A 26,913-nucleotide genomic window follows, 5' to 3' on the forward strand; every position below is an offset into this window, starting at 1 on the left:
TCAGCCTCAGGGGAAGGCAACAGCAAATCACCTCTGAACAAATATTGCCAAGAAAATCCCATGATAGGTTCACTCTAGAGTTGCCATAAGTTGGAAACAACTTGAAGATACACAACAACAACTACAATGAGGCACCATTGCTCTTTAGAAGAGAAGGCTAAAGACCTTATAAAACAACAAATCCCAGGATTCCATAGCATGGAGCTACAGCACTTAAGGTGATGTCAAACTGCATTATTTCTACAGTGCAGATGCATCCCACATCTAAAAATCTAGAATTTTCCAGTAGTTTCTTCTAGCCCTTTTACCTAGAATCCATCTTGCCCCAAAGTTGGATTAACTGCAGAGGATGGCTGTCTGAAGAGTTGCAAATTTAATGGTTATGGCCCCTTCAAACAGCCATCACTCTCCTCTCCTAGGCTCAGCCTTTGTTCTATATCCAAGTGCTGCCATAGCAACTACATCAAAACAATAAACTATTATTTTAAAAAAATATATCGCAAAACAACTATAACAAGTGCGATAAAAAAAATAGCAGCAAGGAACAGCAATATAAAAATGAGAGAGAAACAGCAGGAGTAAAACAAATGATCCATTAAATAGCACAAGAGAATAGCTCCAGTCTTTACCTAGAGCGGGAAAGCTAGTAAAATAGGCATTAAGCAGATGTCCTTGGGGAAGGCATCCCATGACTTGTCTGTGTGGGTGAGTGTTGAAAGGGCCCATCTTCAGTCACCATCTGCCTCACCTCTTAAGGAAGCAGGACTTGGTCTTGGTTTCAGATCATCTTTAATAACTACAAACTCATAATGAAGACCATGATCACCATGACCATCATCTTGGTCTACTGAGGATCCTGGATGCCATTGTTACCTGCCATGGAGGACATGTCCTCTGGAGGACACTCCAAAAACCAGTTACTCAGAGGAATTTGTATTTAACTGAAAAGCAGGGGCTGGGGGTATTTCCTATTACCATGTATGGCTGTGAGAACTGGATAGTTAAGAAAGTGGATAGAAAGATAATTAATTCATTGGGGATGTGAGGCTGGAAAAGAGTGCTAAGGATGCTACGGACAGCCAAGAAGTCAAACACACTTCTCTCTGGAAGCCAAGATGACTGGACTGAGGCTGTTGTACTTTGGCCACATCATGAGGAGGCACGACTCACTGGAAAAAACAATAATGCTAGGAAAGGTAAAGGGAAGCAGAGCAAGAGGAAGGCCACACACTAGATGGATGGAGGTATATTAAGGAGGTCATGGGTCTGAATTTGCAGGACCTGAGCAGAGCAGCGGAGTATAGGGAGTCTTGGAGATGTTTCATCTATAGTGTCGCCATAGGTCGAGATCGACTCGAGGGTGGATAACAACAAAGGGGCTGGGGGTAGACAGCCCACTGGATCTTTTACCAGCTCTGTTCTTAGCACTATTTTTCAGAACATATGGGAGTGGTGGTGTATCCAAAGAAACTTTTCCACGATTGCTATGAATAGAAAACAGTGAAGGCAATGCTCTCACTCTGGAGTTCCACCCATAGCCCCAAGGACTGGAGGTCTCCCCTGAGATCTGGGGGCCCTATTTACATCATCTGTAATCCCCCTCCTCCTGTAAGTAAAGCAAGAGCCTTCCAGTCACTCTGATGCTGCAAGGAGCTTTTGGATTCTCCGTTAAAATCGGTTGCATTGCTATGTGCGCCTGCCGAGGCAGCAATCAGTCCCCCGGTGTGATAATAATATATATTACCTACCACCTTTTCCTCCTCCAAGTGTGATATGGAGTGTGAGCTAATTAATCCTGCCAGGTAGAGGATGTGTTACTAAATAACTCACTAGGGCTTCATCTCGGGGACTCTGCCCCCATCCAAAGCAAACCCCAGGTGGCAGGTAGTGCAGGGACTGGAATCTGAGACAGGATTGGAATGGAAGCAACACAGCAAATGAATGAGATAATGCAGTACATTAGATTATTTTGAGGTGAAGAGTGGGATATAAAACAAGATCTGGAAACCATGCCCTATGAAGAGTGGCTTAGGAAACTGGGTAAGTTCAGCCTGAAAAGAGGAGGTTAAAGGGTGACATGATAGCCATGTTTAAATATTTGAAGGGATGTCATACTGAGGATGGAGCAAGCTAGTTTTCTGTTATGCCAGAAACTAGGACATGGAGCAATGGATTCAGGCTACAGGAAAAAGTGCTTTTATTATGTTTTCCTGCATGGCAGAATGGAGTTGGACTGGAAGACCCTTGGAATGTCTTCCAACTATATGATTCTCTGGTTCTGTAGTTGTTGTGGGTCTTCAAGCCATTTTCGACTTAAGGTGGCCCTAAGGAGAACCTATCATGGGGTTTTCTTGGCAAATTTCTTCAGAGAGAATTTGCCATTGAGGCTGAGAGATTGTGACATGTCCATGGAGTTGGGCTGAATGACCCTTGGGGTGTCTTCCAACTATATGATTCTATGATTCTGTTGTTGTTGTGGGCCTTCAGGACATTTCTGATTTTAGGTGACCCTAAGGTGAAGCTATCATGGGGTTTTCTTGGTAAGTTTCTTCAGAGGGAGTTTGCCATTGAGGCTGAGACAGTGTGACATGCCCAAGACCACCCAATGGGTTTACATGTCTGAGCCAAGATTCAAACCCTTGTCTCCAAAGTCATAGTCTGAAGCCCAAACCACTGCACCACTCTGGTTCTTAGATTCTATAAATAAATAGATGAAAAGAAGTCAGTTGGGAATATTCTGGCCTGGCTTGCTTGTTCAAGGCCTCAGGACTTGAGCCTATATCTTTATGTCCTCCAGCTGAAAGGGAACCTATGGGGGTATATGAATCTCTATAGCTGGGCAGAAGTGTAGCTATGGGGAGGTGGCAAAGGCATTGCCTACCAAATAGGAATTCTGCACCCCATGAAATGTTCTTTCAGCCCCCCCCCCCCCATGTTCTAGCATTGCAATAGCTCAAAATGCGAGACGAGCATTTCTTGGAGGCTTTAGAATCCTCTTTAGGCAGGCACTAGAGTTCTCAAAAAGAATTTTAAGCACCTCCCTAAACTATGAATCCCAGGATATCTTAGGATACAGCCATGACTATTATAATGGTATTGAATTGAGATATGTTTGTAATATAGATAACCTACAGAGCATAGTCCAATGTTGAAAAGGGATCTTTTCAAAGAAAGCAATGAAGAATTGCAGCAATTTTCTTCTCACTGCAAGAAAGTCTTCAAATATTATGTAGTTTTCGAAACCTTTTAGCAATTTTGGATGGACTCTGCAATATTTGCATGTGTGTGTTGTGCAGTAAACAGCATTTTTCTGTGCAGGAAGCAGCATTTCCCTTGCAAAAAATGATATTTCTAAGCAGAAATACTATTTCCAGCACAGAAGAAACTGTTTTCAGTGCAAAGCAACCTCATTGAAATTTTGCACAGAGTCCTGAAGTGTGAAGATTGTTGCCAGTCCAGGACTCTTTTCATTACAGTTTCATGACATACACAAACACTTTTGGGACCTTTTTCAAATGAGTTCAAAGATTCTTTCCATCTCTAATGGTGGAATGTTTGCTTTACCCCACTCCTATTTGGGAGACATTCAAGTGGAAGCAGGGCTTGTTGTTTTGAATGCAGAGCCGTCTTTACCATGCATTTCCTGACAAGAATTAAATACTAGATAGGTACTTTACTGTCTTAGTTTAGAAAGCCTTGACAGAATGTATATGCCATCATTAAGCAATACAATAAACAATGAAAAGCAAGTCTTTTGGAAAAGCAATAGATAATAATTCCATTGCTACAGCCTTCCAGTCATGCATTTAAACTATGTCTTTGTGCCAATCCATATGTTCAGAGCCCACCAAAAGTTTGTTGTTGATGTTTTGTTATGTTTGTTGGTGTCCCACTTTCCCAAAAAAATTGGGATTCAAAGCGGCTCACAATTTAAGTCAAAAATACAGTTAAAATGTACAAAAAGTGAATATTAAATATAGAATTAAACTATTTGCAATATGAAAACAATTCACCCTCAAGTCAAAAGGCTAAAGTGCAATTAAATAGATAAAAAGCTCTTAAAAACTGTTCAGTTCAAACAGTACAACACCCAGCCCATTCTTTAAAGGCTTTCTATTTTAAAATAAAATTAAAATGTCTTAGCGTGCATTGAATGAAATACAGTCTGCCAAATAGCCTGGACCTGAGCCATATAGGGCTTTCTAAGTCATAACCAGCACTTTGCACTGTTGATGGAAACAAACGAATAGTTTTCTCAGATTTGGTGGCACCTGCAGGAGACAGCATTAGACAAAGCTAACACTTCTGTTGCTGTGTGCCTTCACATCATTTCCAGCTTATGGAAACCCTAAGGCAACCCTATCACAGGGTTTTCTGGGCAGGTTTCTTCAGAGGAGATTTTCTGTCGCCATCCTCTGAGGCTGAGAGAATGTGACTTGCCCAGGACCATCCAGTTGGTTTCATGGTTGAGTGTGTGGATTCAGACCTTATTCTCCAAAGTCATAATCCAATGTTCAAACCACTACAACACTCTTTACATTTCTGCTTAGAAGCAAACACCCACTGCTGGGAAGTGGGATGCTGTAGTATGGTGTAACCTAAACCCTTCCACCAATGAGTGCTATGTGATGAGGAGAGGCAAGGGTCTCTGACAGATCCTGTCATAATCCTTTGTCACCCCATTGCTTATGGTGGGATTGGGGTTGGTCACATCATCCTGCAGTGCTCCACTCACCAGTGCTCAGTGCAACTAGCTGGCTTTTAAAGTGGGTTTTAGGGACTGGATCAGGAGAGAGAGCATTGCTATGATATTGTACCCAGGACAATATCATACCTAGGAAGTACCTAGGGGGGTGCAGGACCAGGTGATACCCAAAGTGGGGTGACACCACTTCTCCCCAAACATCTGCCTTTCAGCAGAAATGGGTCATGGCATTTGCCTGCATCACTTTAAAACATGAGAGCTCAGTGGAAGAGATGGGGTGAATGGAGCAAGGCTCAGTGGGAGAAGAAAGGAGAGGCCCCAGAGGTTTTTTCTAAATCAATTTTTAAATTAAATTTTTACATTTTAAAAATTATTTAAATTTTTTCTTTAAAAGCATAACATCTTAGCAATTTTTCTCTTTAATCGCATGAAACTATGTAAATGCAAATACCTTTAGGTCATGCTTATGATGTTGTAATTTAAAGGCTTTTATGTCACAACTGTTGTCATTACAGTGATATACAGTGGACCATTGGTATCCGCTGGGGTTTGGTTCCAGGATCCTCCATGGATACCAAAATCTGTGGGTGCTCAAGCCTCATTAAATACAGTGATATAGTAAATTGATTCCTCTTACATCAAATGTCAAAATCTTGGTTTGCTTTTGAGAATTTATATATTTTTATATATTTTATATAATATTGTAATACATTATGTATACATTTTCAAACAATGGATGGTTGAATCCTTGGATAAAGAATCTGAGGATACAGAAGGCCAACTGTACAGGAATTATGATTTATGAGTAACATTAGTAAAGAAAACCTTCCAAAGGATTCTGTATTGCATAGTATGGGAGGAGGTCAATGGTGGTAGTGATAGATACCATGAATTACTTCACGGGTGACGCCAACCATAGTGATGCCACTCATTGTACCTACACCTCTGTTGCAAGTACTCAGCCGCTGACTATAAAAACAAGAGGATAGGTTAATCTGAACAATTAATGCAGTCCCAAATTTGAACAGAAGGCAGCCCTTAAGCTTCCTACTGCTGCTTTTGCACACACATTCCCAGCCTTCCTTATTCATAATGTGAATGATACAGCATGGCACATTTGGTTTTTGGAAGGCCACTGCTCATAAATTAAACTGGAAGGGTCCTGATATCTGGCACAATGAGATGAGCAACAGCCAAACTGTCAGCAATTTGGGGGGATGTGCAGAGGAATAGCTTGGCGCCATGCATAACCGAAATCTCTTCTTCTTTTTTAAAAAAGGAGAACAAAAAGAACAAGGCTACTTGCTCCCTTCCAAATCCAAGAGAATGCTTAATTAAGCCTCGTCTCAGCGCTATTTGGTCCGGGACCAAGTGCAATTAAGACGCCATTCTCTCCGTATTTAAATGGCAGTAAAAGTACAGACCCAGAACGCCATGCAAACATTGGCAGGCTAAATAAAGAACTGGAACATCGCAACCTCATGAAAAGTCCATTTATTTATTTGATGATTAATGTCCTAAACACACCACATCTGAAATCCTATTGGTGATCCCAGCTTGTGTAGAATACTTGACTCAAGAGTTGGTTGTTGAGTCAACAGTTATGCAATTTCCCAGGGACATCACTAGGGCTGTGTGGGGAGTGTGGGTCACACCAGGTGATACCTTAAGGGGGGGGACACCACTGATTCCCAAATGTCTGCTCATTGGCAGAAATGGGTTATGGCATTTGCCCATAGCCCTTTAAAATCCCAGAGCTGAGCAGAAGAGAAGGAATGAGTGAAGTGAGGGTCAGTGGTTGGAGAAAAGAGAAGCATTAGTTTTTAAGTCGTTTTTTAAAACTCTTTTAAAACTTTCTTTAAAACTTTACATCTTACCAAATTCAGATCACACAAAGGTATGTAAATGTAAATACATTTAGGCTGCGCTTATGATACTGTGATTTAAAGGTACAGTGGATTCTTGTTATACGCTGGGGTTTGGTTCCAAGATCCCCCGTGTATAACAAAATCCGTGTATGCTCAAGTCCCATTAAGTATAATGACATAGCAAAATGGTGTCCCTAATAAAAAATGGAACATCAAGGTAAATTTATATTTTTTTGGAACATTTTCAAACCGTGTATGCTTAAATCCGTGTATAAAAAAATCAGTGTATAAGAAGGGCCGACTGTATAAATTTAATTTTGCTAGTTGCTTATGTTGCTGTTCCATCTCATGATATGTGGGAATTACAATTTATGAGTAATTTTAGTTTTAAAAAAAATTACTATAGATTCTGTATGGTGTGGTGCTGGAGGAGGTCAGTGTGAGAGTTACTGCATCAGATGATACCAGTCCTAATGAAGCCGATGCCAATGCCCTTGATTCAATGAGTATGCTGTCATTGGAACTACCAACTGGATCCAGGTTCATGTCACTTTTCAGCAAGGTTGGCACATTCAAGGTGTGAACAAGTTTTGCATGCTTGGACAGTGGTGCAGTGGACACTTTGCAGGGCAAACAAGCATCATAACAGTCCTCATTGCCATACCCACCCCCAAAGGGAAAAAAGGCAGCTGAATACATCCATATCTGCAAACTGTTTCTAGTTTGGGTTGCCATGATTCAGGGCCCTGGCTGCTATTCTTCCCTGAGTCTCCAGGCAGGAAGACACATAAAAGCACTGAGGCAGAAAGTGACAGAGCTGGTTTTAACACCAGAGAAGGAAAAAGGAAAAAGAGAACAGCCAAAAATTGTATTCAAATTACCTTTGTTGGGGTAAATTCATTTGGAGAAAAACATTCATGCTTTTCTTGCAAAGAAAATTTGCATTTATTGTTTTTTTAATAGAAAAAAACACACACAAGGAACAAGGTTTTCATGGCCAAGCAGGGATTTGAACCCTAATCTCCAGAGTCATAGTCAAATCAGACTATTACTGTATCCTGGCTCTTATTCATAAGGTCCCCTTAAGTCAAAACTGACTTGACAAGTGTGGGCGGGGCTGGCGTTCCCGGCTGCATGTGGAGGGGTGTCCTTTTGCTAATTTCCGACACGTGGACCAGAAAAGGAAAACACTAGTTTGCAATGCGTCCAAACTTTAATTGAACTCAACTCTTTCCAACTTTCTCCCCATTCAGATAACAGTCCAACACAAACACAACTACTGGCAATGAAGGTTCCTTCCCTTCTGTCGCAGCTTCAATAACCAAATGCTTACGGAGAAGAGCCCTCCTCCAAGGGAGTCGGACCCCTACGATACTTCTCGAGGGGTTCCATTTCAGCCTTCTCCTTTGCCGGGGGTAAAGGGCCCACTTCCCAGTGTTCCCCCCTCGGGTCCCACCACTCATCCTCCAAGTCCGGCAACTTGCGGACCTCCCAAGCCTCTGAGTCCGGAAAAGGAAAATCTCCTTCCTCACATGGGTCTCGCAGTTGTACTTCCTCGTGGGGCCCCTCTCTGCGTCGGGCTCCTCGACGACTCAAGGAGACTGGGGTTCCTCTTCGCCCTGGGCTCCTTCGCACCTGTCCTTTTCCTTCCTCGGCCGCAACTTCCCGTCCAGTTCTTCCGCGTCCCAGCCTTCCCGCCCGCTCTGGCCCTGCCTCCTTTATTCTCCCAGGGGCTATCTCCACGCCTCCTCCCGACTCCGCCCCTTGACTCTCCTCTTGCCCCCATTCTTCCTTTCCCACCTGGTCCTCCTTAGCCTCCTCATCCCTCTCAAGCCCTACCACCTTGCTACAACAAGTAAGTAACAGCAACAACAACAATAACATTATTTTGTGTGTGTGAGAGAGAAAAAGACTGGGTGTGTATCTTGCCCTTTCGAATGAAGAACTGAGAGCATCTAACAGGCTTTAAGAGTGCTGCCTGCTGAGCCAGACTTTTACAAAACAAAGAAAGGATTTTGCAGTTGTTAGTGACATAATTTGAAGTAGGCTTTTGTAGCTTTTCTTTCATATGGTACTGAATTTTACATTTATTGGCCAGAAAGCCTGTGGGTTAATCTCAACTGGATTAGACTCCTTGAATCTAGTTTTGAATGGTGAGTCAACACATGGGCAAATCTCCTTGATTCAATCAGTCGACTGTAGTTGGGATTAACAAAAGGACTCAGGCTACTATTACATATTAATACTTTTGTATCCATTTGAGTGTTGTGGCCGATTAATAGGTCAGATTCTCACATGCTGTTTGAACTTGATCTCAGTATTCGGTTCCACTGCCAGCAGCTCTAAAAAAAGAAGGACACAGTTGTATTTAATAAATGTATTATGGGCAAAATAGTTACCCTACTCAATGCTGCACAAAATGTACACATTTGTTGTTGTTAACTGCCATCAAAGTGACTTTGATCTATGCAAACTCTAGGAATGAGAAACCTCTAAGCCACCCTCTTATCAACAGCTCTGCTCAGGTCTTGCAAACTAACAGCTGTGGTTTCTTTGGCTGAGTCTATCCACCTGGCATGTGATCTTCCTCTTTTCCAATTGCCTCCCACCTTGCCAAGCATTATTGTGAGACTTTCTAGTGAAGACTTCCTAGTCTTCTCATGACATGGCTAAGGTATGACAGTTTCCATTTAGCAATCTTGGCTTCTAAGAAGCGTTCTGGCTTGATTTTCTCTTGGACTCATTTATTTGTCTTTTTGGCAGTCCATAGTATCAACAGAACTCTCCTCCAGCATCACGTTTCCAAAGAGTTGATTATCTTCCTATGGCCTTTCTTCACTGTCTAGCTTTCATAACCATACACAGAAACAATAGCAAGTACAATCGTGACTTCAGAATTCAATGATGAAATTGAATGATATGCTGTATATACTCATGTGTAAGTCTAGAAAGTTTAGTCAAAAAAGTAACCCGTAAAGCCCGAGTTGACTTATCCATGGGTCAATGTAAGTACTGTACTTTAACTCTTATTTTAAAAAAGAAAGCATCCCATGGTGAAAGGCAAGAGTGTAATCTGTCCTGGAAACACTCGACCCCCAACTTCTACTCTCTCATCCATCTAACCTTTAGGGTGAGCACCAACAGTTATGCCTGCTGGAATTTTGTAAATTATTCAGCATCGGTTTCCTTTGCTTCATTTCTACATCCTTTGTTACATGCCCCTAGGTTTTACCCTCGGCTTATCCACGGGTCATATCGAAATCCGTAATTTTGGCTCCCAAACCCGCCCTTGACTTATACATGAGGTCAACTTAAAGTTGGGTATATACGGCAGCTTGAATATATATTCTTTGTTTCCAGCACAATGGAACAGCTTTCTGACCTCTTGGAAGTTTCAAAGCATTCTTGTGGATACCTAAGACATTATTCCAGCTCACATGTTCCTGTACTGCTCCATGCCTGCGCCCCAGCATTTCAGCACAGAAAATACAACTGCTTGTTGCCTGCTAGACAGATGTAATTCTTTTAATTAAGAGCACTGGTGGTAATAAAATCCCCATAGGATCTGTGCAGGATTCATAGCCTTAAGCTCAGCTTGGGTTTATACAGGAGGGCATGATGCAGTCAAGGGGAACTGATGTTAAATCAAGTCGGAAGACATATGGACTCAGTTAAAGACCAGTCCCTTTCCTCTCCTCCTCACATCATACTTCTGCCTTAGGTTAATTACTCATCACTCGGCCTTGTAACATATTTTCCCCCCAGCTGCTACCTTTGAGACTCTTTCTTTCAGTCCAGGAACAGGGAGAGAGGGAGAATGGATGGCATAAGAAGCCAGCTCCACATTCTCCAGCTGCCTTTCACAGAGATTTATAAGCCTTAGCACCTTTCTGACCCTGGAATATATTTGAAACTCACCTCACTCTTTCTTCTGTGGTAAAATTCAGAGACGTAGCCATGGTAGTCTGGAATATCACTGTGCAAAGGGATCTTGTAGCACCTTTGAGGCTAACTGAGCAAAAGACGCTGTAGCATAAGCTTTCATAAACCTGGGATAAACTTGGATAAAACTGTTCCAAATACATCTGCATCAACTCCATCTTCATGTGTTAGCAACCAAACTCCCAGAGATGTGCATAGATGTGATTCCAATAAAAAACATATAGTGAACAACAAAACCAGAATGCATGAGTGAGATTATTTGGATAGTTGTGCTAAAAAATCAATAGCAACTGAATAACCCCTTGTTCTACCTCCCCAGTTCACTTCATGCATCTGAGGAAATAGATCCAGTCTAGGAAAGTTTGTGCTACAATGTCTTTTACTCAGTTAGTCTCAAAGGTGCTACAAGATTCCCATTGCACCTTCCCCTGTTAGCCTCCCATACTGACATCTGGACTGTAGCCTCCTTGGAGCAGTGGCCAATGCTTTTATTGAAATAAATGCCAAAATAAATATTCCAGTGATGATGCACTGGAATATTTATATGTCCCTATATTTTTCCATCAGAGTAGCTTGGAAATTTGCTTTTTGGGTTGGGGCTACAATGCTCTTGGAGTTTCTGGAATTTATAATGAAAAGAACTTCCCTAAGCTTAGACAGAAGAAAGAAAGAAAGCTCCAGTGTTTATAGAAAAATCTTCACAAAACAGTCAAAAGACTTGACACAACAAGTCCTGAAATCAGTCAAAGTTGCGATGGTAGGGCACCCTTCAGATACCAAAATCTGTAGGTGCTCAAGTCCCATTATATACAATAGCAAAGACAAGTGGTGTTCCTTATATAAAATAGTAAAATCAAGGTTTGCTTGAATCTGTGGATACAGAGGCCTAACTGTAAAATCAGACCAATGTAAACTTTAGACACAGATCATCATTTCAAAATCTCAGAATGAATGTTAGGCCTGCATGTTAAAAGTACTGATACTTGTTGCCTTAGTCTGTTTTAAAAGATTATATTAGAAACAGAGTGTTGCCACAAAAGAAGTCCTTCTTTGCCTCTCTACCTGTTTTAAGTCTGAAGGTGCTGATGCTCAAAGGAGGCACCAGGAAATCACTCTCAAATTTAGAGGAGATTTAGAGGAGGAGGAGGAAGTCCTTTGTGTGAGCCGTTTCATGTGTGGCTTGTCTTGTGGCAGCCCAGGGGTGAGAACATCGGTGTTCAAATGTGCCAGTATTGTCTGTTCCCCATTGGACTGACTATGGAAATTATCACATGGAAGCTTACCATGGCTAAAACGTCACTAAATCATCCCTAAAACATGATGGTGTGATCACCAGTCATGCTTGTCCCCCATGATTTAATCATCAGGAAGGCATCCCCTCGCCTCTCCTGTCATCAAAGCATTTGCGCAGCAGCCATTTCCCCAATAAATGAAGTTCCCATTATAAATAGCCCCCCCACACACACACACACACAGTCACCCCTCCATTTTCGTGGACTTGGAGTCTGCATCCCTCATCTGTTTGCAAGAAGCAAATGGAGGGGGACAAAATGGGGCGTAAGCCGCCATTCAAGCCAATGGGGCTTGAATATTGGCGATTTTTTGTTTTCGCAGGGGAGTTCAGAATGGATTCTCCGTGAAAATGGGGGGGAACTGTGTGTGTGTGTGTTCTTTCTCTTTTCCCCTCTTTCTCTTAAATCTTTATATACTATCATCTATCTATCTATCTATCTATCTATCTATCTATCTATCTAAACATTTCTTGGTGGAATCATGTGGCCTATTGGCCACACTTTCCTAACCCATGATCTACATATTTGGTGGGACACCCTTCCTTTATCATTGTAATGTTCATATGGGAGATTATCACATCGTTAAATTGTACCTACAGCATGGCAGTGTGATTGTCAGTTGCCCTTGTCGCCCGTGATTAAATCGTCAGGGCGGCATCCCACTCTTCTCCCATCATCAAAGCATTTGCGCAGCAGCCATTTCCCCAATAAATGAAGTTCCCAGAGAAAGAATACACACACACACACACACACACACACACACACACACACAGAGTTGCCCCTCATTTTCACGGGGAATCCATTCTGAACTCCCCTGCAAAAACAAAAAATCGCCAATACTCAAGCCCCATTGGCTTGAATGGTGGCTTATGACCCATTTTGTCCCCCTCCATTTGCCTCTTGCAAACGGATGAGGGACACAGACACCAAGTCCACGAAAATGGAGGGGCGACTCTGTCTGTGTGTGTGTGGATGGAAGATTAGATAGATAGATAGATAGATAGATAGATAGATAGATAGAGATATATACACCAGAGTTTTAATTCCCACTCAGCTATTGACCCCCCCCCCCCCACACACACACACACGGGTTTCCTTGGCTGAGTGGGAATTTGAACTCTGTTTTCCAAGATCCCAGTCCAGTCCTGGCTCTTTCCATCTTCCAGTTTTTTATTGCATGCAGAATTTTCATCAGAATGCTATTTCTGTGTTTGAGGTATGATGGATGCAAACTGGGCAGCATGGAGCGCTGTTATCTGGGATGTGTACGTCACATCCACAGTAACCATGCTAATAACAATAAAAAAGCCCTGGGCCTGAGATGGTGATTGTGGGAGCCTGGCAATCACCAGCTAATTGCGTTTAGTTTGTTGAAAGATAAATTGCTGCGTAAGTCGATGTTCACTATAATGTAATGGGCAGAAATCACAGGTTCCATCTGACTCTGCAGTAGCAGTGTAATTTATTGAGATGAAGCTCTCTTTTTGCCTGATGGTTTGGAGATCTGGTTTCTCCGAGATGTGCTGTTCCCAGAAACAAACTGCATTGTGCCCATAATTCTTTCTCCCTCCTCTCCCAAATGAAAAGCAATCCAAAGAGGCTACATTTAGGGCAGAAAATTCACTGCATGCATGCATGCACATATGAGCATAAATCTTTATATGGTCACTCATAACTTTTGTTAATATGGCTTCCCCACAGGCTTCTCTGACTCCTCCTCCAAATTCGAATAGATCCTAGATCAGCTAATTAGTTAAGTATATTGTACTTAACCAAGTAACATCTCTGGGCTGAATCCTTCCTTCCATCCTGTTTTATTAGGCAGCAGACACTGTGACCAAGGGTAGTCTGGTCTCTTGTCTGTCAGGACTCAGCAGATGGATGTTTCCATTTTCCATCATCCAGCAATATCTAGTGTGAAAATCAGAAGAAGGATCTCTGTTGCACTGGAAATCACTTATGGGATTTGTGGTGGAAATGTCAGTTTGGTGCTCCTTGACAGGAGGAACAAGCTCCCATCACTTACAGTGTCTGCTGTCCAATAAAGCAGGATTGGGGGACTTTATGATTGGGGCAATAGTGCAGCAGCCATGAAGGCATAGGAACCATGACTAGAAATCACTTACAGATGCATAACTACACACAACTGAATCACTGAATTAATGGATCAAAGCCTATGTTTAAGAGGGTAATTACATATCCTGAAGAGAGATAGTGTGGTGCAGTGGTTTGAATGTAAGACAAGGAGTGTTCAACTGGGGAATACACTGCCTCCAAGAGTGGTGGAGTCTCCTTCTTTGGAGGTTTTTAAACAGAGGCTGGATGGGCATCTGCTGGTGGTGCTTGGATTGTGTCTTCCTGTATGGCAGAATAGGATTAGATTTAAATGCTCTTGAGGTCTCTTCCAACTCTATGATTCTAAGGAATTCTATGGAAAACCACTTGGTGGCTTGGAGCAAGTCACACACTCGCACCGTCAGAGGAAGGAAATGGCAAATATCTTTGCACAAATCTTGCCAATCCCGTGATAGGTTTGCCTAAGGGTCAACGTAAATTGGAAATGATTTGAACGCACACAAAACAACAGCAAAAACAAACAACATATCCTGAATCACTCTGTGAGAAAAAGTTGAGAAGTAATATTGCTGCTGAGGACAGCATTAAGCAGACCCACACACTATTTCTTTAATGAAAATTACAGCCTTGCAACACATTTGTAGAAGTGCCAAACATTTGTTCCACACATTTACATGTTCCATGCATTTTGCCCTTCCTGGAACCATGTAACTAATGGATGTGTATACATATGATACATATGATAAGTAGTAATGTAATAGTGGGATATATTCCTTACTGGTGCATCCCACATTGGTATTTATTCCCAAAACATCTGAGGATGTAGCCTGAAGTCTATGAAAGCTCATTGTGCCAACTTCTTTCTTTCAGTTAGTCTCAAAGGTGATACAAGATCTCTCTACATACTGATATGTACAGTGGTAGTACGCAAATATCCCATGAAATCCATAGTAAGAAATGAAGACATGTCCCAAGATGCTCCAATGATGGTTGAGAAATCATCTTTACAGCATCTTCTGTGTAATCCTCAAAGTAATGGTTCTTTCTTTCTTTCTTTTTCTTTCTTTTTAAGTCAAATTTCTAGCCCTCATAGAAGATGCAAAAACCTGTGTGCAATACCTGACGGGGTGTCTAAAGCCAGGAGATTGGCTGAATGAGATCCTTACTGATCAGGAAGTAGGACTTAGATACCTTGTAGAACTGCTACTTACTCTCCTGCACTATCAAAATGATGGATTGGGAGTAAAATTATTTTTGTTGTTATTAGCTGCCCTCGAGTTGATGTCATCCCATTTTTTGTCTGTTTCACTGGTGTAAACGCTACACCTCCCTAGGATATGTGTATTTTTCCCCAACAGTCCACTTATACAAATGTGGAGCTATGTGAGACAGTTATGGCCTGTGCCTGAAAGCAGATCCAGACTATGAATGCAGCTGGTGTGAAGACATGAATACATCCTTTGGATGAAACATCCCCAGGGTTTCCTATACTTCATTGCTCTGCTTCATTCCTGTATATTCATACCCGTGACCTGCTTAACAGAGTCCATCCATCGAGCATATGGCCCTCATCTCTTTCTATTCCCCCCCCCCTTTCCTAGCATTATTGTATTTTCCAGTGAGTCATGCCTTCTCATGATGTAACCACACTACGATATCCTCAGGTTAGTCATCTTGGTTTCCTGGGAGATTTCTGGTTTGCTTGATCTAGGTCCCATTTGTTTGTCTTTTTGGCTGTCCATGGGATCCTCAGCACTCGTCTCCAGCAGTAAAATTATACTCGTTGTCAAAATGGCTGTAATGAATCATGATGTGGATGCATGGCAATGTGGAATTGCTTATTTAATTGTTGGTTTTTAAAAACTTTTGTAAAATAAGATTTCTAGCTGGATTTTGTATTAAATTTCTGGAAGGTGCTTTGAGTCTCTAGTTGGGAGAAAGGTGGACTAGTAATCAATTACAACTACCCATAGAATAATAGCAGTGTAACAGTAGTGTTATATTATCCTATGTGTACATTGCTCTTACAAGCCCTAGAGACCACATTATGGGTAATATGGAGATAAATAACCAAGGTCATACAGTAAAGAGCTGTAATTAATTACATAACTATAAGTGTAACTCTAATTGATGAATACTTTTCTCCCAACCAGGAACTCCTTTCTCCCAACCAGCTAAAAATTACAAAGCCCAGGATTCCATAGCATTGAGCCATGACAGTTCAAGCAGTGCATTAATTCTGCAGTGCAGATGCAGCCTGAGAGATAGAGGGGAAGAAGGGAAGGAGGGAAAGATAGAGAGGAAGAGTGCGTGTGTAGCATCCTGTTGCTCAGTTTTAGTAGGAGCCACAGGAAAGGTCTTTGGTCAGCCTTTAGGTGTATTTGTTAAAAAAATGCAACAGTTGCAGCCTCACAACTTTTTTCTCCCATTCCCAGTAGTGGGAGCCACAGGTGTGAATTTTTTTCTTCTTCTCTCCTCTCACCTCTCCCTTGTTCTTTGCTCTCCTGATTTTTAGTATTCCTATGATGGGATGGAGATTAACAGCCTGCCGGTGGAACTGACAGTTGTGTGGAATGGGAATTTCAACATTGACAACCCAGCGCAGAACAAAGGTAAGGGATCATTTCAACTTGTCCTTGGAAGTGGTAACCTTAGCAACTCTGCAGCAGGGCTCTGTACTCTTAACAAAGCAGTCATTGCTTTCCTTTGCAGTCTACCACCAGGCTTTATTTATGTTCTCTGTAAATTGCTAATTTTTCTTCTGCTCTCTCTCACTCTCTCCCTTTCTCTATCCTTGAAAAATAATGTTCCCTTCTTCCAGTTGCATACTTTAACTTGGCTTTCCCACTCTCCCATTTCTCTGGACAAGATGGCACATTCCACTTAATGGCACCAAGCAGCTTGGCTCTGAGCTGTCCAAAAGGCTAGAGGATAGGGATAGAAAAATATTTGAAATTTTAAAAAATGGTTAAAGCTGTTAGTGTCAAACAGCATTATTTCTGTAGTGCAGCTGCACTCTCTGGTGCACAACAACAAAACGTTTGGCAAAACCAGAGTTTGTAGATGTGTCCACTCTTATTCACCTACTGTACCACAGACCTTTGTGCCATGCAGCCCATGCCTTGACCACACCCAACTTTGCCTGTTTTACTGGTGTAAACACTACACCTCCCTAGGATACGTGTCCTATTTTCCCCCAACAGTCCACTTATACAAATGTGGAGCTATGCGAGACAGTTGTGGCCTGTGCCTGAAAGCAGATCCAGACTATGAATGTGGTTGGTGTGAAGACATGAATCAGTGCACACTGAAGCAGCATTGCCTCATCATAGAAAACCGATGGCTCGAACTCTCGGCGACAGGAGGGAAGTGCACCAACCCCAAGATCACAGAGGTAAGTCCGTCAGTTTTCTCCTTTCATACTCTTAACTTTGTTTCGTCAAGAAGAGTCAGCCCAGATGGATGGAGCCACTTCATTCTATGTCAGAGCAGTACTCTACCAAGTAGAAGTCTTCCTCATCCTTGCTATTCATGTTCTTTCCAATAGAGATGTAATGCACATCAGCTCTGTCAAAGCACATCAGCTCCACCATGGAAGCCACACATTCGTCTATGAGTTTCCCCACAGTTTCAGCCTTCTGGGTTGTAGCTACTTTATGGTTGTGGCTTACTGTGGCCTCATTGATGCAGTGTGCTCTAGGATATGATACATTAACAGAGTCTGGTGTGGCAGCTGCATTTGTACAGATTCAACACTTATTGAATTTCTGGTTGCTTGCTTTACCTGAAATATAAACACATCATACCTACTCTGCTTTGGTGTTGAAGGAAGACAGCTGGTTTTTATTCAGAGAAACACATTTAGATAGAAGGGTAGGAGAAGTCCTGGTGCTAACTAACTCAGCTGAAGAGACAGGACACCAGATCTGTCCCTTGTTCTTGGAACATTGCAAAAAGTATTCTCCTCCTTAATGTGATATAGAAAAACTCACTTTTTACTCTGCATTTTCCAGAAGAGGAAATTTTCTCCAGATTTATTTGAAGAGAAACAAGACTAACGTAGATATCTCCTATGCAATATTTGGGTTTGGGGCTTCACATCAAGACCCAGGGGTTGCTTTCCTTGCTTCTGAAACATACTGGCTGTCAGAAGGACTTCTTATGTAGACACCAGTTATAATTCATCTAAGGATTTAAAGTGGAAAGCAAAGTGGGGGAAGAAGTGTTTTATTTTTTCATTCTTCTACTCCTTGGGACTGACTGTGTCAAGTAGTATTTAAAGTTCCCTTGCTTACCCATTGTGGGGAAGGAATTTGGATAGGGGCACTAATCCCTGAAAGTGCAAAGTGGGTGACAAGATTGACAGAAAAACAATAAAGGTTGATAGGCCTATGCATGCTGGGAAGTAAAAGAAAAATCCATGGGAAGAAATGCCCTTTTGTACAGATTTGAGTTTGGTCAGGGGAAATGTGGATATCCATACAGTTTGAATATGGATTTTTACAACTCGCTGTGATATAAATGGGGTGTAATCTGGGCAAATGGGGTGTAATCTGGGCAAAATACTGTGCACTGGTTCTGTACTATTTTGCTGCTGTGGATTCAGACAGTCTAGCAAATCTAAGGAATTCTATTTCTATTCCAATCCATGCTAAAACATATATCTTGAGTATATGGAGGTTTCTATCTCTGTGCCCTCTGACATGGTACAAGAATGTACCTGTCTTCATTTCTTCCAACTCTCAGATTCCCGAGAACAATGGCCTTGGTTTGAACACATTGGGGTTGCATTATCAATTTTAGGATACAAGTCTATGATCCAAAACACACTGCAGAAATAGTACCATTTGTGACTGCTTTAACTGCCCTGACTCAGTGCTAGGGAATCCTGGGAACTGTAGTTGGTTGTGGCACTAGAGCTCTCTGACAGAAAAGGCTAAATGTCTCACAAAACTATAGTTCCCAGAATTCCCCAGCATTGAACCAGGGCAGTTAAAGCAGTCTCCAACTGGATTATTTCTACAGTGTGTTTTGGTGCCATGGTCTGAATCTATTTCTTGGTCTCAACTGAAGTAGCCTCATCAGATCAGTGGGTTTTGCAAACATGATGGCAGATCATGAATCAATGGGTCTACTATAGTTGGGGATGACTATTAAATTTAGGCCTATGTCTCTGAAACTGAACACAAGAAATTGAGGTTTAACTTGAGCTGTATTTTCCCTGCTCTGCCAAGGAGTTAGTGCTCAAAGCACTGCTGTATTTGATGTGTTGCCTTGAAGTTCCCACCATGGACAAGGCTAACATTCTCAAGTTTTAAGAACATTGCTTTGAAACTAGAATTGTCTTGAGAGCAAGCGTCTTGGATGGATTTCTCAAAAGTTGAAGGGAAAAGACCAGATGCTAAACTGGGTTATGTGTATTTGTAGTTAAACATTGCTGTGAACTGCTTTTCCTGACAACTTATCACCCTGTAACAGTATATGCTTTAAATTTACTTGCTCTTTGGTCAAAAAGGTTCTGCTGAATTTTGAAATGTTAAGAAGTGCAATGCCTTTTTGAGCGGGAAGAATAGCAGGAAAATGAGGAAAAATGAAAAAGAAATACACACACACTTCTGTTGATGTAGTCAATACATTTCTAGGCTGCACTAACAAAAGTATCGTGTCCAGGTCAAGGGAAGCAATATTGCCACACAGTTCTGTTTTGTTGCCTTGGGCCCCATACTGGGAGAAAAATAGATTACATAAATAAAATAAAATAAAATACATTGTCACCTGGAGTATTGTGTTCAGTTCTAGGTTTCATAATATAGGAAGATTTTCAGGCTGGAAAGTGTTCAGAGGAGGGTAAATAAAATTGTCAAGGTTCTGGAAATGAAGCCCTATAGGAAAAGACTAAAAAGAGTGGAGTATATTTTGCATGGAGAGGAGAAGATAGAGGGCTGATGTGGTACAGCTATCTTTAAATATCTGAAGTATTGTCATGCGGAAGATAGAGCAAGCATGGTTTCTGCAGTTGTGGAAGAGAGGACCCAAACCAATGGATTCAAATTACAAGACATAAGATTTTGACTAGACAAAATTTCCTGATAATAAGACCTGTTTAACAGGGAAATAGATTGTTGTGGAAGATGATAAGCTTTTCTTCATTGAAGATTTATAAACTGGTTGGATAGCCACTTTGAGGAAAGTTCAGTCTATGGATTCTTGCACAGAGAGTTGAACTTGATGATTCTTCAGGGTTACCTTCTATCTCTGTGATTCTTTAACTATGAGGATCTATACCCAATATTTTATGGGGTGGGGGGGTGGGGGGAGAAAGTGGATATTAGCACTAAACCTTCCTATCTCTGAGAAAACGATTATAAGTCTATGACCTACAAAAGTCCACTGCATACTTCAGGAGAATGCTCCACATGAAGCTTACTTCTGAACCAATATGTTTATAATCTGGCTGCAAGCCTCCAGGTGAAATGTCACTGTGTCCAGGCAAAATGCAGTCTCTTCATTACTAAAGTGCTCTTGATTTTTGGCCACGCTGACAGCGAACAGTGTTCAAAAGAGCCTCATTGGCATGCATGCAAATCAACACACATTCATTGCCATGCTTACACTGTGGGGTTTGAACTGGCCGTGTGACTATCCAAGAAAGAGTTCTTGGGTCATGGAGACATGCTCAGTGAGAATGTCAATTTAGTGCACACCACGCAGTGTTTGTGTGTGGGAGACACTTTTCATGCTAGGGTTTATTAGGAAAGAGAATGACGATGGTGGTAGTGGTAGTGGTAGTCATCGTCATAGATCTAAATCAGGGTGAGAATCCTGTAGCCTTCCAGATGTTGTTGGATTACAAATCCCAGTAGCCTGTCCCAGTGTAGCCAATGCTGAGGAATGCAGTCCAACAACAACAGATCCCACTGTGCTCTAAAACCAGTTGCTAGCCCGGTTTAAAGTAGTCCCATTATAATGGTGAAAAATTATAGTCCTGTCATCTGAATAATCTGAATAATCGTTAATAAAATAAGTCTAGTCCATCTGGAGTTTGTCTAGAGTGACCTGAATCCAGTTAGTAGTTAGCCCCAACCAAACTACACCCATTAAATCAATTGATGAATGCTGAGCCAACATTTATGAACATGTCGTTTATTCCATGGATTTACTCTCATTGGGATTAGCAATGGGATTCAGCCCAATGCCGTAATGTAAATCTGTGGGAGAAGTGGGCACAATGCAGCCTTCCAGATGTTGTTGAATCACAACTCTCACTATCCCTAGTCAGTGTAGCCAATGATGAGGAAGCCTGGGAGCTGCAGTCCAACATCTAAACAGTGACAATTTGTGCACCCCAGATCTACAACATGGCTAGATTTGGAATCTTGCTTCTGGCCATTTTGGGAGAGATTTAGTAGACCATGAAAAACTGAGAAGAAAGAGCAACTTAAAATGATCAAAGTAATTGCTCCCAATGTCCTGAACTGCTATACATGAGAGAGAAAGAACTGACTCAGGCTGCTGCCGCACTGCAAAAATAAAGCAGTTTGGCATCACTTTAACTGCCATGACTCAGTGCTATGGTATTCTGTAATTTGTTGTCCAAAAATGGACAAAGAGACACTTTCTTCCCTCCTATATGATACCAAAGGTTGGTGCCAGCTAGTGTCACAACTGGATTGTAGGTCATCTTGGGGTGATCTGAGATCTAATGGGGATGCCATGAGAAAATTCAGCAGTCAGGGCCAGAGAGTAAGTCAGGACTGAAGCAGCATCCAGAAAGCAAGGTCAAGGGCTCTAGAAGTCAATACCAAGAATTTACCAGGGATGTAGGAATTCCCCAGAACGTTGTTATTGCACAAGCAAGAATCAGCTGGAAGCCCTCTTACACTGTTGCCTGCCAGGATCATTCAGTGTCCATTGGGGCAAAGTGGAGTCAAGTCCAGGAGATAAAGATACTCCAGATGACCATTTCTTGCTCATCCTTTCCAGCTCTATCATTTTGTGCTGGTAGAGGGCAGGGGCAATGCAAGGGATTGGATGGGCCACTCCACTTCTCTTTTTTCTGTCATCCCTCTTTTCTCTTCTCTGTGGAAGCGTTCCTTACCATGTACTGAATGATAAACATGTGAGGAGCAAGCATGTGCTCACCCTGCACACCTTGTTATCACTTTCTCCTCTGTTTTGTTTGGAGATTAATGAACCTGAAGAGGAGATCATCCTGCATCCCTGGGGGTTTTTCACCCATGTAATTAGAACCCTGGAAAAGAAGTGTTTTTATACATGTGGATAAACTTAATAGATACATGTGAGAGAGGTTTCATGGATACAGGAGAGTCTCCCCATTAGATTCATCACCCTCCATGTGCAGGAGGGCAGTTGAAGTGTAGTACCCCCTCTTTTTGTGTTTGCTGATGTGTTTGCTGCACATCAAAGGTGGGAAGACCATTGACTGCGAACCATGTGCGATGCTTGAAGCCCCCCAAAGCCACACAATTTTTTCCAAACTGATTTTGGGGAGACTTTATTTTTGGCTGAAAATGGCCCCAAATGGGCCGAAACACACCCCCAGGAGTCCTCAACACTCTCCAAAATCCATTGAAATGGCCAAAATAGGCCCCGAATGGCAGAAAGTGGTGAACAGGAGTGATGTTGTATTGGTTCAAACCACTACCACTGGCCATGGGAGGCTGTGGGGCAAAAACTAGATACTGCCCTCTGTGTAATGACCCACCCCTGTGGCACATGAAAAGGATCTTCTGAGTAGCTCTCTTTCAAGCTCTCATATCTTTCTTGCTGTCCCATCAGCTACAAGGGAAGAGACAATGTACTCTCATCAGAGGTCAGAATTGGCAGATCATTTATGAAATTAGGCTGTTGGTTGCACACCTTTGGTCAAACTTTTCTGAATTATAAACATTAGGCAGAAAATCATGACTGTAAAAGCTGTTGAACAGTGGGACTCACTGCCACAGAGAGTGGTGACATCTTTGGAGGCTTTTAAACAGAGATTGGGTGGTAATTTGTCAGGAGTGCTTTGACTGTGTCTTCTTGCATGCCTGAAGCAGGTTGGACTGGATGTTCCTTAGGGTCTTTTCCAGCTTTATGATTTTGTAACCCAGAATCTCAAGTGGAGGACTCTAGGAGATGTCATAAAAAAAGAGGAATTTTGCCAAGCTCTGTTCCTATGGTACATCCAAAAAGCAGAGAAGGTCTGCTTCTTCCTGCAGACAGATGAGTAGTAAAGGATAAATCTAATTCTTATTTCCCCACCTGAGGAATCCTAAATTGAGACAGGCTTGGGACAACCCATGTTTCACAATCTCCTGCAAGTTCTGCAATAAATTTCAACTCACCTAGAGAAATTCCCCATCATCCCCCTACTGAAAAACTCCTTCCCTTTCTCATAGCAGATCCTGCAAAGCTTGTGAATGTGTTGTTACCTAAGCTATAATCTCACATGACTGGATATATAGATGTATAATATATTACAGCTCATGATGTGTCTGGAGCAGCTAGAGAGAGGTATTTTTCACAGCTGGCTCAGATTTGGGGAAATACCCACAAAGAGAAGATGGGGAGGGAATTGATCTGGTCTCAGACACTTTCCATTCCCTGCCAAAGCCTTGAATTAATTACTTGCTCATACATTTCTTTATATATTCTGTGAATAAATAGATTTTTCTCCTATTTCTGAGTCAAATCAAAGGACTCTGAAACCATCCCCATACAAAATTTTGCTTAAGGATCCCAAACCAGAGTGATAGTTACTTTGGCATCAGGGTATCATTCTTGAAGATTTACAGAAGGAAGGGGGAGATTCTTGGCAGACAAAAATGCCTCACTCCCTCCTCATCCCAAAATAATTCTGAAGCTTCTCATCTTCGGTTTATCTTGATGCAAGGTGAGAAATATGCTCTCATTGGGTTCAGCTCTTGCTTTCTCACATTTGGAATTTGCCAGGAAGGCTGTAAACCTGTACAGTCAAGCCAAAACCAAACAAACAAATCATTGGAACAGTGGCAGTTTATGGCTCTCATATCTCTGGGGTGGCCAATCTGGTCTAGATTGTAGTCCCAAATTTACAGAAACTGTCTAAGGCAATAGACTCTCAAAACAGGTTGAACCCCTTGAATAGTTCTTTTACAATACAAATTAAAACTCAGAGGGGATTCTTTGCCCCAGTGACATGAGCATTTTATCAGAAATGTTTCATGCTCAATGCCTCTCTCTTGTAAATAGTCTATGATGTTCAAAACCTAAGAAAATAACACATGTGTTCTCAGGTGTAGGGGGGGTTGGGAAAAAGTGACTAGATGCGCAAGTTTAATTGCACAGATTCTTAGACGGCCATGTTAGATAGTATCCCCCAATTTGGCATTTTCCAGATTAGTTGAGCTACAGATAACATCATCCCCAGCCACATCATCCTCAGCCTCCAATCCAATCTGGAACATGTCAGGTTGGTTTACTTCCAAAAGGTAAATCCCCAGTATCTGAGATTATTTTTTTTGCCCCATTTTTAATACATTTTATATGATACCATTTTATATATGTGATGTATATGTTCATGATCAATCACAATCATAGAATTTGAAGGGACTGCAAGGGCCATCTAATCCAACCCCATACCTTGCAGGAATATACACTTGAAGAGATGACCATTCAATCTCTGTTTAAAATCCCTAAAGAAGGCTGGTCTTCTGCCTTCCAAGCTGTGCATTCCACTGTTGAATGACTCTTAAAGTCAAAATGTTCTCCCTAATGTTTAGGTAGAACATTTTCCCTCACAATTTGAATCCATTGGCTTTTGTTCTGAAGCAGTAGAAGACAAATACGCTCCATCTTCTGCATGACATCCCTTCAGATATTTAAAGATGGTGTTGACTGTAGTGCATACGTTTCATGATGTTGTTAGCTACACTGGCTTTCCTTTGATAAAGAAAATTGGGATACAAAAAACAGGGGATAGCCCCACAGGAAACAAAGGAAGACAATATTGTTCCCTTTTCACTGTGTGCCAATTTTTCTAGACCCATTCTTTGTTCCTTAGATCATCCCAGTCAGGGGACCACGCGAAGGAGGAACCAGAGTGACCATCAGGGGAGAAAATCTTGGCCTGGAATTCCGAGATATTGCATCCCGAGTCAGAGTCGCTGGCGTTGAATGTGACCCCTTGGTGGATGGATATATCCCAGCAGAGCAGTAAGTAAGGGCTGCAGCCCTAGATAAGGGTGTTTGCTCTGATATCGAAAATACCCAACTCGGCCCCAAAGTGGATCATTCTTCATCCTGAATAGATACTTGATTCTCAGGTTTTGTTGGTTTTGTTGACATGGTAGCCTTCCGCAACACCTATATTTTTGTCCAAACAGCATGGGACATTTTCAGTTGACATTATGGGCAGGTCTACACTCACCAGAATCCTCCGGGGTTCCCAGCCTTTTTGACTCACGGAGCCCTTTTTAGAATCAATTTCTATGGCAGAGCCCCTAAGAGGCCTACCCTATGTCTTATAAGTTAATGGTGTTTAGGGGTAGTGTTACTTCTTCTTTCTTATTCTTTAATTTCATTCAATTTTTATTTCTTTCATTTTCCTGGAGTGGCTGTGGAGCACCTGGGAAGTACATGCAGAGCCCTAAGCACTCCCTGGAGCACAGGTTGGGAACTTCTGCTCTAGAGTATTCTGGCCCTGAATTCCTCCCTTTTTCTGCTCTCTTTTCTTGTGGGTTTTTGGCTCTCACAACAAACAATGAGTGGCTGCCTTTCCATGCTGTCCCCATTTGTCACCCAGCACATGACTGGGGTTGGAATGAGGTGCCCAGCCATGTTATCAATGCTGGGCACTTTGTTCTGACGTCAGAGTGACTTGCACCCACAGCAGCAGCACCGGGCAGCTTCCAGGGACTAGAAGTGAAGGCAGCAGCTGTTGTCACTGTGAAGAGAGCCAAAATCCCATAGCAAAAGGTGAGTTATTTACATGTAGGCTGGGGAGGAAATCCTAAATCAGGTGCAGGCGTCATCAAGACATTCAATTAGGGGTTTTGGCCCTGCATCATGTAAACAGGATGCAGCAAACCTGGGAGTAATTTGGGGGAAGTTGTCCATGTATACAAGCTCTATTGGAACTTACTGAAGGGATTACTGAACTCTGCCAACATGTAGACTTTGTCCTCATGCAGAGCCGGCACAGACCAGATTAGTAAAGAAGGGACTTTGTGGCCTCAATGGAGAACCAGGGCCAATGCGAGGAGGGGCAAAACCAGTACAGATTACTGGGGCTCAGCAGTCTGGAAGGGTCAAACTGTATTGCATATGTTTTTGTCCTTCTCAATTGTACCCTTATTTCATGATTGTTTTCAATTGTCATTGTAAAATGAGCGAATTTCAAAGAAAATAATAATAATATGCAAAATTTGGTCTCTTAGCAGCCAATATAGATGCCAATCAACCAAAGTGGAGTCAACTAAGGCCTTGTCTGCATTGGCCAGGGTTCTCCACAGGCAGCCCAGAGTATTCAGGCCTTGGACCTGCTCCGACCTCCCCACTTTACCTCAGGTTCCGTGTTTCCATAGCATGGTGACTGTCTGCTCGGACCTCCTAATGAGCCACCTGGCATATCTACCACTGCTGCAGATCACTTGCTTCTGAGGTCAGAACAAGGTGGCCAGTGACAATCACAATGCAAGGTGTTTCATTCTGGACTTGGCGCAAGCGACTGGCAATAGCATGAATGTGATGGGCAGCTCAGTGGGATCACCCATGCAAACAGCTGGCCCTGCATGGAAATGGAGGGCTCCAGATCTTCCCAGAAGATCCAGATTATGAGATAGTTTATTTTAGTTCAGCGTAAGGTTGTTATGAGAGCCAGAATGACTTAGGGTTTGAATGTTGGACAGAGACAGGGGAAACTAGGGTTCAGTTACCTGCTCAGCCATGAAACCCACCTTGGGCAGTGTTTAAAATTAGTTTACACTTTGTAAATTGCTTATTACATTGGTAAGCAATACAGAAATGTGCTTGCTACTTGCTATGCTCT

General features: G+C 42.1%; 1 protein-coding gene across 2 annotated transcripts in view; it reads left to right on the forward strand.

Annotated features, from left to right (window-relative positions):
• PLXNA4 (plexin A4) overlaps positions 1–26,913 on the forward strand; it is a 597,539-nt gene that overhangs the window by 473,328 nt on the left and 97,298 nt on the right. For both annotated transcript variants that reach the window (XM_089527462.1, XM_089527463.1), the window contains exons 11-13: positions 16,399–16,495; positions 17,087–17,277; positions 24,928–25,079. In XM_089527462.1, the coding sequence (XP_089383588.1) occupies positions 16,399–16,495; positions 17,087–17,277; positions 24,928–25,079 (440 nt within the window). The remainder of the gene's footprint in view (positions 1–16,398; positions 16,496–17,086; positions 17,278–24,927; positions 25,080–26,913) is intronic.

Source organism: Sceloporus occidentalis, unplaced genomic scaffold (genome assembly GCF_023333645.1).
Source record: "Sceloporus occidentalis isolate IW3139 unplaced genomic scaffold, rSceOcc1.0.p SCAF_5, whole genome shotgun sequence".
NCBI lineage: Eukaryota > Metazoa > Chordata > Lepidosauria > Squamata > Phrynosomatidae > Sceloporus > Sceloporus occidentalis.